The 17,725-nt window shown below is 40.2% G+C and overlaps 1 protein-coding gene and 1 long non-coding RNA gene across 11 annotated transcripts in view; one reads left to right on the top strand and one right to left on the bottom strand.

Annotated features, from left to right (window-relative positions):
* Window positions 1–5,675, bottom strand: part of LOC119149468 — a 68,953-nt gene extending 63,278 nt beyond the window's left edge. For 6 of the 7 annotated variants that reach the window (XR_005104702.1, XR_005104706.1, XR_005104708.1 and 3 more), the window contains exon 1: window positions 5,030–5,478. This is a non-coding gene — a long non-coding RNA (uncharacterized LOC119149468). Of the gene's footprint in view, window positions 1–5,029; window positions 5,479–5,593 lie in introns of those variants that run through there. The other variant, XR_005104704.1, reaches the window with a different exon arrangement.
* The window catches only part of WARS2 (tryptophanyl tRNA synthetase 2, mitochondrial), a 51,459-nt gene continuing 39,247 nt past the window's right edge, over window positions 5,514–17,725 (top strand). For 2 of the 4 annotated variants that reach the window (XR_005104700.1, XR_005104701.1), the window contains exons 1-2: window positions 5,535–5,664; window positions 17,563–17,664. Coding sequence is in view for 2 of the 4 variants with exons in the window: in XM_037390733.1 (XP_037246630.1) it covers window positions 5,611–5,664; window positions 17,563–17,664 (156 nt within the window). In the remaining 2 variants the exon portion in view is untranslated. Of the gene's footprint in view, window positions 5,665–17,562; window positions 17,665–17,725 lie in introns of all 4 variants that reach the window. The other 2 variants (XM_037390733.1, XM_037390734.1) reach the window with 2 other exon arrangements.

Here is a 17,725-nt window from a genome sequence, read left to right as displayed (position 1 = left end):
TAAAGAACACAGTCACCATAACTGATGGTAATACAAAAGAACATGTAGCTAAGATTTCTTTTTCCCAACATATTACAGGGAGAAAAGGCTTACAAATTTCAGAAGATTCTAGGTGGTTTTATTTCTCAGTGGCTACCAGTACAGAGTTTTTCCGTGAACTTCACAGGATATAGCTCTCTGCAATGCTATGATACTATCAACAGTTTCAGCATACAAAAGATAATACAACGCTTCTTCATGCTCTCTGCCAGATTTTCAGCACTTTCAAATGACTACCCTGCCAAGGCTTCACTAAACACACAGATGTGTAAAAATGGTCAAAGATTCTTCCATAGCATGTGTAAAATGTGAAATGATACAGGTAAGAGTAATTGATTCACCTTCTTCAGCCAGTCATGCTGCTAACCTCTAGGCTCTCAAGAATTTCAAAGATGTGCTTTTAGACTACACCAATCTACCAGTCTCAAGTGGAGTTCTTTATGTATGACAATGGGAGGGGTTTGACTGGACTCCTTGTGGTTTTTGGTTGCCTATTCCAACTTCTTCTCTTACTCTTGTTCTTCAGATCCCAAACCATCTGGGATCTCCGTTTTCTGCCCTCTCTAGTTTGCCTAAATCCTCTTTCCTTGCTCTTTCATTAGGTACTACCTTGCTGACGAAACAATGGGAGTCACAATATTTACATGGCAATTTCTGCAAATTCATTTGTCACGCTGTGTGTCATCAACTCTTTGATCCGTGTCCATTTTGTCTGTTTAGACTACGAGCTATTTGGAGCAGAGGTCATTTGGTGTGTGCTTCAGCAATGCATAGCACACAGAGATCCTAGCTTAGACAGTGCCTGAGCAATAGTGTAGCAAACAATAAAAACAACTGTAATTATAATTACCACTCCCCCAAGCCACATTAAAAAACATGATCAAAAAATCAGAAATTGAGAAATGACAGCATCAGCTCTGTGATGTGATTTTAAATCATTTCCCTCTCTACTTCTGTTATGATAATGTCTCTAGCTATATGATAGCATATTATTTTTTCTGCAAAGACCTTGCTTCATTATTGTTCATGTTTAAAAATATTTTTTATTAAAAATAGTGTCCTAAAACTGTCTTACCATAGGATTTTCTGTCATAATCACTCAATCGAGTAGAAAATTACTAATTTCCTTCTACATTATTCTCTGTTACTTTTATCAGAGAATGTGAATGACTCAAGAGTATTCGTGAAATTATTTTGACAACGCTGACTTGACTAGCTGTTACTCTATTTTAAAGATAGGAACTAAAGCACCAATAGATAAAGCATAAAACATAAATCTTCCATGTTAAATTAATAGATATCGGTTCTAGTATTTTAGGCTGTTTCATGTTTTTAGCATATGGTATATTAGAAGCACAGTAGCAAAAAATTAGCTTTTAGCCAGCAGTGCACAGAATTTCTGCTAATTTTTCAGATGAGGAACACAAAGTATTTTAGTAGCCATGATTTTTTACAGTGGCAAGAAATAAAGCCAGGTTTTCAAATTTATTCAGTTTTTTTAACCATTCTTCCTTTTTACAATATGTGGCCAAGAACTAAACTTCTACTTTCTATGTCAAAAAAGACAAGAAGGCTGCGCATAAAAACTCGCCTCGCAACACATCCCTAATTCCCAGGACCCGCATTGTAGACCAGCCAAGGCTGGGTCCTGTGTAAAGCACTATCTCTTCAAGGCTTCATGAAAATAAGTTTTGTGGGCTGTAGCTCAGCTACAGAGGTCTTTCTGCCCTGAGAACAGAATCACAGACTTTCTATTCTGCTCCTAGCACTACCCTAACTTTTCACTAATCACTTACTTGAGCATATGCCTAAGTCTTCTCTTAAACTGTTTTACGGCTACTACCTGTAGCTTTTTCCTTGATTTTTCAAGAAATCTTTTCAACATGGAAATTCAAAGTGGACCTAGTATTTACTGACTGGTACCCCAGTACTAAAAAAAAAACCACTTAATTGATCATTTCAGCAACAGGATTTTACTAGCAAACAGAGATGTTTGTCTGGCACAAACTCTAGATCTTTTGCAGAATCACTGTGTCCCCAGGTGACACACACCCATCTAAAAGATTTATGGTCTAGAACTCTTGTTTCTAAGTCAACAGGCAGTTTGGCAGTATTAAAAAATAAGAACTGCACTAGTGACATTTTGACTGAGTTCTGATTCATGTTCACCTGTTACTGGTATTTTCTTAATTTGGGCTCAGTAGCAGATTCTGCACAGCTGAACAATTTTGAATGGATTCACAATGTGCATTGGGGTAATATGGACAGGGGAAAAGCATCTAGAAATCATACACAAGAAAGGTCAGAAGAGTTTCAGTAGCAGCGGGATATTTCAGAGGACAATAAATAAAAGCAGTGAATCTTTCTCCTCCCCTAACTTGGCTATCTCTCAAGGATGCAAGCTATCCCACCTTCTGGGATTCCCGAGCCAACCTCTTCCTGTTCTCCCCTACCTTGCACATTCACACTACTCTCCTTCTCTGCCTGCACCAAGAATATCTCATGCTTATTCTTCTACCACTGCCAGGTTTCTAACATAGTAGTGGGCTCTTCTTGGGTTTGTACTGTAAATACTGCACGGATTTTTTTGTTTTGTTTTGTTCAGCTTGAGTTTGCATTCAACAAAGACTTCACAGTAATAACTCAGACTCAGTTCTGGTTAAACCAGCAACTTTAGTTCAAGTTTTTGCTTCAATTTAAATATGATTTTAAAACATGCTTTGTTTTAGTACACTCCTGTTGTCAGAATGATGTGAGTGATCACCATGTTTTTAGCGTTATTTACAAGTCTGTCGATATTTGTGTCAAGGCACATTTCAACGTAAATTACTCAGTATCTGTTTCCAGATTGCCAGTTGAAGTACTGAGTAGGGCAAAGCACGGGTCACTGTAGAAAGTCTCCCAATTCAAATTTAACACGTGCTTTTGGAGAGGTGTCAATTAAGCAGCCCTTAGTCATTTAATGTGTGCTTCTCTGGTATGGTTAATTAGAATGCTCTGTGGCACTAAGTCGAAGGTATCACAGAAGTCTAAAAAGCATCAACTTTTACAGTTCTATTTATTAAGTCAGATTCTCATAACCTTGAAATTAACACTAATACCTTTTAAGTAGTATTACCTATACCTTCATTCTTTAGTCTTTTATCACTGAATCCCACATAGCTTTTTTCTTCATCATTTTGCCTCAAACCAATGTCTGGCTTACTGATTTATAATATTCAGTAGATGCTGAAAGCTTTCTCCTTGGTAATTACATACTGGAAAAGAGGGGTTTTTTTAAATTCTTTACAACTGCAAAATTTTCTTAACACTTTCTTATCACATTATCTCAGTTTTCCTTACAACTTTTTGTAGTGAAGTTTATATTCCATTTGTCTCTTCAGCATCTCCCTCTTTACCATGTCAAAGACAGCTCTACCTGCTTCAATTAGTCGCCAATGGAGAACAGTTCAATCCGTGAGACAGAGGTTAAGGCACCTATGCACCCCTCTCAACCACCTGGGTGGTCGCCTGATGCTCCACTCAAAGCACATCTTCAGTTTCACTTTGGCAGAGCAGCCACAGGCTTTTGTCTAATAATTTTTGGCCTTAGGACTGGAAAATCTCAAAAAATATCACCTGGACTTTTCCATTTTCCAGCTTCTTCCCTGATGTCTCCTACAATTCAACCAACTTCACCTGAGTTTTGCCTAGTTATGTTCTCAAAAATGGCTGACACATTTTTGCTGAAACATAACACTGAATAAACATGTCAGACAAAGATGAACATTGCACATCGAAGTTTTCAGCTCAAATTATAAACAGTATCTATAGCGACGATGGAAATGATGAAAAAATTATATGTATAATTTCTGTGTTCTAGTTAATGTTCTTACTGGCTTTGCAAAGTAGACTTTATACAATTTGTATTCTAGTAAGGTCTGATTAACTAAATGAATTTAGGTTCCAATGTACTAAGCACTGTACATGCACAGTTTTAAAATTTAAAAATTGTTATTAACCAATGCATCAAAGTCAAAATAAATAAACAGTTACATAAACTTACAGTGGGTTTAGCTATTAAAATTACTTCAGGATTTTACAGTTAGGCGGAACATTCTATGATAATATCCTCAGTGATAGGGTTTGGACTGATCTTGCTCACTACTGAGTTCGCTACTGGAAATAATCACCCATACAATGTGTAGTGCCACCGATACCAGACCTACAAGTGCACCTTTTTTCCTGATTGCTGGTTTGTTTCCCCAAATCCTGCAGTAGCAGATTCCCAGTCACTGCCCCATGTTTCCAGCCCTGCAGACGAGCCACAGTTCACACCATCCAAACATTGGTAACAAGCATTTTGTGGCTTTCCAGCCTGGGAATTAAACTGGAGAGAAAGCTAGCACCCTTCCCAAAAGAGTCAGTACAAAGGGCTCATGTACAAGGTCTTCAGAAGCATGCTTATCTGTTTTCCTTCTGTCACTGAAATAGGGAATTAAGAAAACTCCTTAACACCAATGTAGCATTAAGAGGCAGGCATTCCCTCATTGCAGTGCTGGATGCACAGGGGATCATTCCACCTAACATGCATGCTGCTGTTGTCTTCAGGCAAGGTTACACCGACCATACACGTTTATGCATTACATTTCTCAGAAGTCACAGATATTCATTCACTCTCCAAGAATGGGCAGTACTATATTAATTAAGCATAGCACATGCTCCTTACAGGTACTTTAGAAAACTCTTGGGGGTCTCAAACAATAGTTGACCCTGTAGTTACAGCTGACAGAGCTGAACTTCATTTTGCTATCCCTGTATGGGCTCGCTCTGACCGCAGTTCAACTTCTTTTGGCAAGTTTTGTTTCAGATGTGACTTTGCAAGGAAGACCTTTGTTTCAGTTCCTTCTTAGAGATAATGATCAACCTTCCTTATCAATATAACAGTGCACAACTAACATTTCTTGGTAATTGTCCTGAAACAAACAACACATGGTAACAGTTCTATTACCTGGTGCCACAGGAAGCAATGATGACTGGCATGAAGACTGAATTTGGGGATGCGCCATGTCGGGGGCAAGAGCTGCCTCGGCCTTGGCATTTGGGGCAAAGCAGGGCAGACCCAGGGCAGAAGCAGCTTTTCGGAGTTTTCTGTGGGGAGTGCCTGTAGTTTGATCAGTAAAGAGGACTGAGGCAGGTTTCTCCACGCAGCGGCCTGGCTGCGGCGCCCTTGCCGTCACGGGCACTGTGAGGCAGCCTGAGGGGAACGGCGGCCGGGGGGCTGGGCGGGGGGGGGGCACACTGCTGAGTAGGGCCCTTTCCAGCGCAACCTGCACATAAGGCAGGACCCCGTGGAAAAAACCAAGCAGCAAGGCGCTGGCGTCAGCAGGGCGGGCACGACCAGCCGGGACGCCCGCACCGCCCGCCACAGCGAGGGGACGGCCGGGCCGAGGGGGCCGCCCCGCCCCTGCCCCGCCCCCGCCCCGCCCCCGCGGCACTGCGCACGCGCCCCGCCCTGAGGGGACCCGCCGCCGTGCGCGTGCGCGGACGCTTCCCGCTTCCTCCCCCCCCTCACCCCTTCCCGCCTTTGCCATGGCGACACCGAGCGGCCTCCTTCGCGCCCTGCACCGCGGGACCCTCGGCCAGGTAACGGGCCTGGCGCGCTTTTCCCCCGGCCGCCGTGGCTGCGGGGCCCCGGCCCGCTCCGGGCGGCGTTGGCTGAGCCCCGCGGCGCCGACGAGGCCGGCCCGGTGGCGGCCCGCCCTCCGTGTGGCGGGGCGGCCCCGCGCATGCGCCCTGAGGAGGCGGCGTCGCAAGGCGGGGCCGGCCGCTGCGGGCCCCAGGCGCCCAGGTCCCCGCGCCCCGGCCCCTGCCTTCCCGCTGGTTGTGCCCAGGGCCACTCGGCCGCAGGGGCTTGTACTCCGCTGGGGACACGGGGATCAGGGACGCGGGAGAGGGGGCGAGAGGCCTGAGGCGGGGGGGTGCGTGGGGGGGGCTGGTCGCTGTCCTGGTGGTCGTTAAAGCGCTGAGGTACCGCCGGGCGTTATCTGAGTTTTCAGCGTTAGGCTTTACTTTTTCTCTAAAACATTATCTTCCCGTTTTAAATGTACCTACAGGCTACAAAGACCTGTCTTCTCCAGCAGGAAAAACCCAGCATAGGTATCTGAATTGGTGAGAGGATGTATGTCAACCGTTGGTGCTTACACAGCTTCAGTGAGGCGTATAGGGGTTAAACTTGCCTAATTGGGATTTTCACTGTAATCATAAGGAATAGGGATTTGCTTTACCCTCACACACACACACACACACATTCTATTACAAAATTGAAATAAAGGAGCAATTGATTGCATTTATCATGTTTGGGAAAATTTCCTGAGCAATCAGCAGTCAGGTAGGAATATATTCAGCAAGCACATGTTTGTAGGCAGCCTTCTTCATCAGGTTTTCTCTCTGTAAAGGGTCTGCCTTACCAATCTAAATTCTTATGTAGTTTGTATTCATGTTTTTTAAATGAGTGGAAGAATTATTTATCAAAACAATCTGGTGAAAATAATACGAATGTTGCGTCATCTTAGTGGATGTTTGTTTCCCTTAGCTGGACAATTGGCTTTTTCATGAAAATCATGCTTATGTTCATATATCATCCGAATCCTGAATATTATGCTGTGTTTCTATAATGAAACACTTTATCCAGAGTGGGTGTCAGGGTAAATGTGTCTCTTGTTGCTTGTGAGGAGAAATAGAATAAGTAGATGATCAAAGATGGCTCTTGGATTCTTGGTGTTATCTGTGCTGTGACCCTGGAGCAACTGAATTATGTTACTCTCAACTGCAGAGTTGTTATTCTGAGAATTTCAAGTTAAAGTGTACACTAGCAGGTAAAAAGTTTGTGTATATAGTGGTGAGTATGGGTAAACTCGAAGTTGCAGGACTGTGTGAGTTAATTTAGTACTAGGATTTTTAAGGTTAAACCGAAGAAATTAAGGCATATTTCAGTCACATGTCAAGACAGCTAATAGTAAACAAATTACCTTGATTCTGCCCTTTCTATTGAATAGGTAGAGTGAGAAAGAAAGAGGGAGAACCTGTTAACCCATATGAAATTTTCATAACTGATGTTTTAATTACTGTATACTTCCTACTAAGTGTTACTGTGAGGCAGAGGTAATGTTTCAGTTTATATTTTTTGTTTCAAAATGCATTTGTTTATAAGGCCACTTTGAATTTTAGCCATAACTATAAAAAGTCTTGACATGGCATACTCAAGAAGCTTGTTGGTTATTTCCTTTAGGTGCTTTGATTTCATTTCACTTATGTGTACCTAAATTTTTCTAGGTTTTTAACACTTTAAAGTTTGCAGTTACACTGTTCCTGTAATACATTCGCCAAAGCAAACAACATACAGATCTTGTGAAGATGCTTCAAACCACTCTGTTTTTAGAACAAGAACTGCAAAGTTATTTGAAAACTATTACGTGGGTTTGTATATGCTTATCTTTCCAGCTCTTCATGGTGGCTTTTTTTGATTAATTCAGTAACCTTGCAGGTACCCTCCCCTGGCCTGATTCTTCTAGTAAAAGATTCTTGTATAGTAGAGAAATCTGCTTTCAGTGGACTTGGCTCTGTTATATCCTAATACTGTACTGACATGAACTTTTTTGCCACCTGAGTCACCCGTCAGATTGAGATTACTTATCTGGTGCTTTGTCACCTGGTTACTGGTACCTGATGTCCTTTAGATGTGATAGGTCTGAAAATTAACTTTCTTCCTGTTATTCTTTAAAAGTTTTCATTTAAAAAACAAGAAGCCCAATGTTACTGTTGGTTATGTAACTTCATACCGCCTACCTCCAAATAACAGTAGTAATTTAAGTTGTTTCTCTGAGTTTAAATTTGCAAGTCCAGTATGCTGTGGGCATCTGTCACTTCCCTCTCTCACTTTGTGCCCTTTATGTCTTTCTGGAAAGAATTGCACTGGAATTGAAGTGGTACTTCAGTGCTGCTTCAAAAGAATTGAAGAAAAAAACTGGCTTCCTAATTTATGCTGTTCTTATTGCCAGTCTGGACTTCAGAGTAGTTTAACTATTATGGCAGACAGCTTGGAACAGATCATGTATTTGCTGTGTGCTAATGAGAAATATTCCATTTTCAGGCTGGAAATGTGTTTTTCTTCAAACTTGAGCAGTGTGTATCTACTGGCACCCTTATGGTTTTGATGTTTAAGCATTTGATAATTCAGTCATAGTTATCAGAAGATGTAATTTCTGTGGTTTCAGCTTTGTTTCACTATAGTGCACAGTTCATTGTTATGCTGGATTTATCATGCTGTGGAAAAAGTTCCTTTATATCTTTTGTTGTACATATTTGTAGTACAGAACTAGAATATGTAGGCATAATTTATGTGGTTAAGTAGAAAGTAACATTTTTTTGGAGAAATTAATTATATTTTGGGTATCTTGATTTTTAAGAGCTTATTTTCAAATTTCTTGATTTACTGTTCTTCCATGGTCTCTAAGCCAGGGTTATAGAAAGTTATTTCATCAAGTCTGTTTCTCTGATAAGAGACACTTAAAAACGGCAACTAACAGGTACTCTGGGGAATTACTGACAAAATTCTGAGAAATCCTATGGCATAGCCTGTCAGTAGGAAAATTTAATCTAAGGTGAGTCAGTCAGCTGCCAGTGTATGACCTGGTAAAATATGAATTGAGTTTAGTCCTGTCAGCAAAGCTCTAGAAGTTGTTGCTACAAGTGTAAGTGGTCAGTTAAATCTTCCTAGATCAGGCCTCACATTGTGTTGGTGAGTGAATTTCTTGGGTTAGCTGTTACATTAGTATCTTCAGGTGATACTCTGTAGTTCCTCTTTGCAAAGCCAAATCCTTCAAGATCAGAAGTGGTTGTGGTCAAATCCCAGCCTGTGTAGGCTTTCTTTGCTCCAGTTCAGACCTTCATTCCTAACCATGACAGCTGCTGGTGAAAAAAATCTCAGGTGAATGAAGTAAAGATCAGGACTGTTTGTGCTCATGTGTCTAGAGCAGAAAATCTTATCTATCAGCAGTACTACCAATGCCAGTGACTAACTGTGGAGAATTTCTGTACTGGTGTGAACTCAAGCTCTTGGACAAGTTATCTCTTTTTCTCCTCTCTACTCCATAGTGGACTTCTGATTTGTTCAGAGGAGCCTAGTCAGCATTGCACATACCCTGTTCAGACTCTCTGATCTACATAGCTCCTGCTGTATAGTTTGAGTTATACCAGAAGGTAGTTTCCTACCTTCACCGTTACCCCAGTGAAGTAGAAGAATGATAAGGTCTTGCTTTTGATTACAGACTCTCATGCATCACTAGATGGCTTTCCAGGCTCCCAGGTGGAGGCTTATTTTTAGATGTTATTTGCCTTCAAGAAGAAGTCAGGAGTATGGCGCTATTCTTCTTTTCTAGTAGCAAAGTACTTATCACTATTAAAGTTGTAAGAATACTCTAATACCTATATTGCTTTTCTTCCTAAAAGCATCTTTTAAAGAAAACATGAACTTCTCATTTTGCTGCCTTTTCTTCTACCTTGGTATTCCTCCTTTGATAGGTTAGCCTTTCCTGGCCTCCACACATGACCTGTTACAATGGCTGTATTGTTGCTGAGCTGTACATTTTGATGTCCTACAAACTTCATCTCTTGTCAGCTTTCACAGGAATGATGCATTGGGAAGTAGATTCTCTTACCTTTATGTGATACAGAACTGTATCTTCCACCCACAAAGGCTCGTATTTTTTAACACAAAATAGTTTCCTTTTTGGTGCTAGAATTTGGTATTTTTTTTTCTGGCACTCAGAGTTGGATTTGCTGTAATGAAACTCAGGATAGTGACTCTAGCAGGTACTGTTCAGGTCATACAAAGGGAGTCCCACAGTCCCAAGGATGTTTCTTCTACTTCTCAGTGAGTGCTGCATAGAACACATCTCTATTGAATGTTTTGTCAGGACTACTCCAAGTACAAGGCCTTCAAATCCAAGGAATCTCAGCCAACATGTTAGTAATCTTAGCAGCTCATTTAGGAATGCTGCTGTTTCTTTACCTGAGTCAGTATCTGAAAAAATGCCACAGGGCAGATCCCTGTAGGTAGTTTCTCTAGCTTGCTTTACAGTTTGTGACCAAAGGCGGTGCTAAAATCAAGACACGTTTACTGTGTCTTCCTCTACTGTGACAGCCTATTGGATCACAAGGCCAAAGTTAGACTAACCTGGCACACTTTGCTCTTAACAAATCCATGTTTTACTGTTGTTTTTCTCGAGTTATCTTCTAGGGAGTTGCAAAATATGTCTTTTGTTTACCGAGAATTTTTTCTAGGCAGACTGTCTCCCAGACTACTCCTATTTTCCTGTGTTTTTTGAGACAGGAATGACATTTGTCCTTTTTTGGTCCTCTGATACTTTGCTAAGCCTCTGTAAACCTCAATGATTCTGGCCAGTATTCTCAGTACTTTAAGAAGAGATCTTCAGACCAGTTGGCTCTGATGAAATTTGATTCATTTTTTGAGGAAGTATTGTTCTTTCTGTATTCAGGCCACCTGATCACTCCATTGCTACTGTGCTAGTCATGTTAATGACTGGTGATGTTTCATATTTTTTAATAAAGACAGCTGTGAAGAAGGCAGTTAGATAAAAATTGAACGGTTGCTTTGGAGCAGATCAGTAAAATGCTTTTTCTGCAAATGTAATCTTGAAAATTTTTAGCTGTAGTTACCATATGGGTTCCAGAAAAAGAAAGTAACTGAAATTACCAGGCCCTAATCCTTAAGGATTTCAAAGATTGTAGTTAAAACTGTAGTGGGAGAGAGAGAGCTCAGTTTTTAGTGTCATTCAGATGTGTTATGAATGCAATGCAAACAATTCAAAAGCATCTGTGTTCCCATCTAGAATTTGTTGCTGTCACATAGCGGTCACTTTGTTAACCATTAATGAAACGAGTCCCCAGACACATGTAACAAGCTGCACACATACACAGGTTACTGTAGCAGGTCAACTTCAGAATGTCTGTCCAGGCAGTTGTGTACTGAGATTGATGGATGAGCAGACAGGTTTTTAAGTGCCTACCTTGGATTTAGGACTGTGACAGTCCCCAGTGTAGCATCTCTTTTCTTATGGAGAGCATGAAGGTTGGAAGTAGCAAAGTGCTTTTGACTGAGGGGGGGGAAAAGCTGGAAATGCAAATACCTGCTCGACAGTAAAGACCCGTGCTGTTTCCTGGTGTCCAGTATGGAGTTGTTCAGTATGTTGTAATCTACAGGACCTTTAGGAAAGATCTAAGTGTCCTGACTTGAGAAACGCTTTCAAAATACAGGTAACCTCTATGTGGATTCATGTGTAGAAATTGGTACCTTTTTTTTTTTTTTTTTTTTTTTTAGTTTCCTGTTTTCCTGAATTTTAACTTTTTTGGACTACTGTTGGGCACAGATACTAAAAGTCATTTAGCTACCCAATCCCTCATGAAATCAGCTGGATTTAGCAACATGTTCCAATAGCTTTTGGATTAAACCTCTAGTGTCTCCTGTCCAGACTGGAACGGCAGTCTTTCCTAATCAGTCATTTGTTTTTATTTTAATCACTATATACTTTATATTTCATCCTCTAGGGAAGCTGACTTATCCTTCAGAGAAAGCATTGCAAGTGTTCTTTATGCCAGAATGAAACCATTAGCTTGTGTATCATTTTCAGAGCTGAAGTGAAGTTAGTATGCAATGAGAGTATACATTTCTTGGGTCTTCACGGAGTTTGAGAGAACTCAGATTTCCACACAGATTTATTAGACCTTCCAGTCATAGAGAGACCTCTCCTAATCTGCCTTGCTTAATGCCTTGTTTCTAGTGGATTTTGGCCACTGTTGAGGCTGCACAGGAGAGAACCCCCATTGTAGACAGAAATGAAGGATCTTTGAGGCGTGAACGGGTCCTATTCATTTCCATAATGGAGTTCTAACAATAAAGTCTGGCAAATGTAGATTGTTTTAGCAGGAAACAGCTCTTTATTCTGGCGTCTTGGCAGGGCTTGGGTAGAGTCCCACCATTCTTTCCCCCTCTGGCCCTAGCTTTCAGTTTCTTGGCTGAGCCTGTTTTTTCTCTTGAGAGACTTCTGTTTTTATTAACTTGGTTTTGTACAGTGAGTTTAATGAAAGATGCTACTCTGGCAGTCCTTGATGTTGAAGTTTTGTGTAAATTTCTCTGGTGCATATGTTGGACAAACATATTGTGAATTGTGCAGTCTGTGGATCACCTCAGTCTTTAGACCGCAGACTGGGGGTCTTGTTTTAATGCTGTTTCATTGGCAGATAGCATTTCCATTTACTAATACAGCAAGTGCTATTCTAGACATTCAACAATTACTTTTTCCATGACACAAGTTGTGGTTTATGCTGGGACTCTAGGGTTAGATGAACAAACATTTTGTGGAATTGACTCAAATTACAGTAGGACCAGAAGTTGAAGTGAAGAAAACCCCTAAACACCAAGTCAGTTAAGTCACCTTAGATCATATATTTTTTTGAGCTCTGCTGAGTTCATGAGTAGTGAATTGAAATTGTTTTCCTTTTGGTTACTTGAGCCCTTGATTGTAACGATACCATTCTTGGACAACTCGGACAAATAACGTAGCAGATTTTATAATTTTCAGCTGTGTCAGACAAATCCAACGGAGAGGAATAAATACATTTTTTCCCTCAGAGATATTGACCTTGAGAGTACACTGAAGTTCTCACTGTGAGGGAAAGGAAATAGATAAACATTTGTATATATGTGTACACACACACATACAATGAAGTTATATATATACTTCTTCATTTCCCTCATTCTTGTGCTGAAATGCGGTGATTGCTACCAGAAATGAAATGTCTGCTTTTACTTTTAACTTTGAGTTCTTTGAATTATATAGTAGGGCTTGCTTCCACTTCTTGGATCTGGCAGAAGTAATGGAAAGGTGAAGCTTACCTAATTGCTTTGGTGGTGTGTCTACATGGTATCTGAATGAAGGATTAGTGTTGTGTGGAGGGAGCACTAATAGGAGTTTCCTCAATTTTCATGGTGTTGCACATAGGTCATGTTATGAACTACTGTGAGGATGCTGATGTTGTTTTCATAACCAGGCAGATAAAACCCTGCTGTGCTTCATTTGTATTTAGATGGCACTTCCATAACTGTACACACTAGGAACTTTTTTTTGTTTAGATTACCTTGTTTATAGGTAAGGGGGTTGGAGCCTTACAGTACACATTAGAAGGTGTATTAAGTGCTTCTTGTTGATATTTCAAAGTGGGATAAGCCCATCTAGTTCACCTGCTTTGGTGGAGTCAATATTTATGTTTCTGTGCAGAAGGATCCCAGGGTCGGATAGTGCAGTTTCCATTTTTGAGGCTCAGAGTTCGTATATAACTCTTCCAATTCACAGAAGTATTCAGAAGCTAAAGTGAGATGAGATTGTATACATACTCCCACTCTGACAGATGGAGCATGTGTGGTATTGAATCCCATCGCTGTTTCTGGTCACATACATGCAGTGACAATAAAATATTGTACCTTGGTCTTCATAGTGTCCTCCTCACAATCTGGATGCTGAACTATTAATCTCATTTGGAAGGTTGCTGGCCAGCATTAAAAAAATTTGAATTGCTAGCATCTTTACAACTTCCTAGGCTTACCATCATCTTTTTCCCTTTTGTCAGGTGCATAGTCTGACTTTGGAATCTGCCATGTTAGCTGCACCTTGGAAAACATATAGCAACATTTCCATGTTAGTAGAGGGTGCCAAGCTTCCTGATGATTTCGCTGAAGATTCACATAGCAACTGTTCTCATCACTTGCTTTCACACTTGTAGATATTCTAATATCTCTGTCCTTTGGCAGTGAGTTTGCTAAAGGGACTGTTTTGAGGTTATCCAGCAGCAGGAACAGTTCTTTTCAGGGATTCTGCCTTAATCCTAGGTCTCACGGGCATTTACTTCTCTGCTTCCCAGCATTGCTTTTTACATTAACAACAGCAAAGAAATATAGGGACGTACAAACTTTTGATGACAGAACCACGTTATGCTATCCTTCCTAAATGTAATCTTTTTATAGCCGCATCAAAGTTTCTTTCAAAGGTGGTCTTTGACTTCTACTTGAATTGGGTTATCCATTTGCAAATATTTTTCTTGAAATCACATACTTGCCAAGATGTGGAAAGACTTTACTTAATAGGCATCCATAGGGTGCTTTCCGTTTGTGTAGAAGAACAAAATGGTTTCAAACATTTCAAAGCCTCTTTGTTGCTTATGTAAAGGGAATGAGAGGTCCAGCCCTCTGAATTCCTGATCAAATCTCATTTTGCATCTCTGCTGGCAACAAATTAGCCCATGTAATTGCTGTCACCAAGAATGAGTACACATTCTGCAGCTCTTACACTTCCACTGTTTCTTTGGTTTGGGTTTGTTTGGTTTTTTTCTGGAAGATATCCACTTCTGAGATCTTTGCAGAGATAAAGCAATGTCAGCACTTTGCATGGTCATCAAGCATTAAGCCAGGCCAGAACAGCCAAAGGTGCTGTCACTCCCTTCAGAGTGCCATTTTTACAGCTGGTGATGCAACATTGATTGGAAGTCTGTAGAAGAATGGAGTATTACACATCTGTGGGATACCTGCAATACGAACAGTCAGCTTCTCTTTACACTGATGTACTCCAGAGGGTACAGCTAAACTGAGAGAGCTGGTAATTTGCCTGGTTTCCTGTGGGCCAGTTTGAACAATACAGGTCAGTTAGGAAGGGAGATCGCATCTTCATAACAAAGCAGTGAGTGTCACACATGAACTAGGGAATTTCTCATTTGACATTTCTGGGCTCAAGGTGTGTAATAAGGAGGACTGTGACTACAGTTTGCTGTGACTTGGGTGGTATATGCTGTGGCCATTCTAGTCTCACAGGTAACTTTCTATAAACTTCTATGTGCTTTAGGTCTCAAACATGATAACCCTTAATTGCACTGCTACAAATTCTTATGTATATTGCTTTGGGTTTTATGTTCCTTAGATGTTAGTGACCAAGGGGCAGACTTTTCGAAGCAGTGTTTTATTGTGGTAGTGACTGGACATGCTCATGCACCTTAAATAGCAGTTCTGCAAGAACTCATGTAATCAAAGAATTTTCTCTGTATATAGGAAACTTCATCAGTGGTAAACTCAGTCTGCTTGTTCAGTGGAAATACAGACACTACACTCATCCTATCTTCAACTCAACCCTGGATTAAATTCCTTAGGAAGAGAATATACCTTTTATGTTGATCATTTACTATTTGGGGTCAGTGCTTGTATCTAAACTAGGGCATCCAGATGAGCTGCTGTGCTCCTAGACATGGGAACAGGCCTTGGCTACATCCTTTTTGAGGTCAAGACCTAGGCGCAAATTCATACCTCTGTCCCCCTCATCCACACTTGTCCTTTCTGTGGAAGCAGCCCAGGCTGGTGATTTCAGGACTAATCTGCACTGATAAAAACAGCTTAAATGTAGTCTATGAGTATTGTCTGTCTTCAGAAAATGTTTTTAAAATTCTGTAGAAGTCCCTGATACAAGTATGATTACTATGTCTAAAATATTTAAATTGATAGGATTCTCTTCAGTACAGACAAGGAGGACCAGCTGTAGCATTTTCTTTGTGCGCACTTGCACCATTAAGGAATTTTCTGAGACTTCTACCTCCTAAGGCCTCTCAACAGCCATTAGGTGGTTTTAAAACTTTTTTCACCTGAGGTGAATTTCAGGTGGTGACCACAAGGTGAAAGTTTTTGAACAGCTGTGTTAATTTTGGCCCCATGTGAGATGAAGCCAACTTTTCCTTGCTGCGGGAAATTGCCAGATAAAATAGTGGAGAGGAAATGAACTACTCTTTGAGTTTCTAGGACAATATTCTGAAGAAACATAGTATTTCCAAACAAAAAATATTTTTTAAAAAACATCCATCTAGATGTAAGCTGATAGTCTTTGTTTATATTGCATAGGGCAATCTTGGTAGCAAGCAGACTCCTCACTTGAACAAAATATATGAAAAAATACAATAAAATCTCTTTCAGCTAGAGGTCAGAGAAGGAGCAAGAGCGATCATATTTTTTTAAGGGATTTGGATACTACTGTGATCAAAAACATAAAACTTCTCTAATTTCTCTGGGAGGGATGTATTTAGATATGGGAGCATTCTTTAGCTTTTTGTTTTGTTTTGCTGTAAGATTGTGATGGTTTTGGTACTTAAAATGTTTTAATCTATTGACTCAAAATCATATCAACATTTCATATCTCAAATAACCTATATTAATAATTTAGAAATACAATATACTTTACATTTTGACAGTAACACCTGTATCATAGCAAAATGAGTGCTAATTGTTCGTTGATGCTATCAGTTTTATTCTGTTGAAAGCAGTGGACATTTCTAAATGTGGGTGTGTACCAGTTTACAAATATTAAATGTTAACCTGTATATCACATCTTTAAACAACACAGAATGTGTTTTCAGAGCATGTAAGTGTTCAGCTGCTACCTGTGAAAAGGCTTTAATCTTAAATTTTGTTAAATGCAGGTAGAAAGACTTGAATCTTAAAATGTCATGAGACCTAGCCTATCTAAATAGAACTTTGATCTCTCTTTCATCCTCTTTGGTCATCTTGCTTTGACCTTAACTATACCTGTATAAGATCATAGGCTCAGAGGACTAGAAGAGACCCAGCTGGAGGTGATCTGGTGCTTCTCCTAGCCCAAAACAAAAAATACTGCCTCTACATCTTTATCAATACATCTTATATACTGTTTTTTAATAAAGAACTCTCTAAGTGCTCTTCTGAAGTGTTTTCTTTTTCTCTGTTGGAAGGTTCTCTTTACATCTGATCTGAATCTTTCTAAATGCAACTTAAGCTCATTGTTTCTTACCCTATTAACCATGGTCCCAAAAGTCATATGTAGAAGACTACATATCTAAGGCATGTTTAAGGCCTTGTCCCTTCAAGATCTTCCTTCCACTGGACTAAACCTCAGTTCTTTCAGGCTTTCCTCTAGTCTTATTTCTGAGGTCTCTCATTGGACTTGATTGTACTTCTATGGCCTCCTACCACCATCTTGAAAAATGAGACCTAAAACCTGTCCCAGTGTTCCAGCTTGAGGCCACCCTCATTCTAAGGTGAGCAAATTGTTTTGTGTCTTCTGGATTTTAATCCTGTTAATATGTTCCTGTGCAACTTTTAGTGTAGTTTATAAATGTGAATGTTTTGCAGCAGCGTGATAATGATTCATACTCACCTTCTAAAACGTTACAAACCCCAGATCCTGTTCTGCAGTTGTTGCATGAACACCTGTTCTCCTTCCTGTGTTTGTGCAGTTGAGTAGTCCTTTCTGTGTAAATCCATGTACTTTTGCCAAGTAAAGAGCATCCTGTGTTTTCAGACCATTTCTTTGCTTTGTCAAGATCATTTTGAGCTCTTACCATCCTTTTGCCTTTGTATCATCTGCAAATTTAATGAATACTCTTTATTTCATCATCCAGATTACTAAGGAAGATACCAAAATATCAAATAATACTGGACCCAGGACAAAACCCTGCAAAACTCTGTTTGGTATATCTTTCCACAACCATTGTAAGCCATCAGTAAGTGTCATTTTGGTTTCTTTCTGTCCAGTTCCACTCCCAGGGTATAATATTATGTTCT

The sequence above is a fragment of the Falco rusticolus genome, chromosome 5 (assembly GCF_015220075.1).
Source record: "Falco rusticolus isolate bFalRus1 chromosome 5, bFalRus1.pri, whole genome shotgun sequence".
Classification (NCBI taxonomy): domain Eukaryota; kingdom Metazoa; phylum Chordata; class Aves; order Falconiformes; family Falconidae; genus Falco; species Falco rusticolus.
This window is presented reverse-complemented; position numbering and strand designations above follow the sequence as displayed.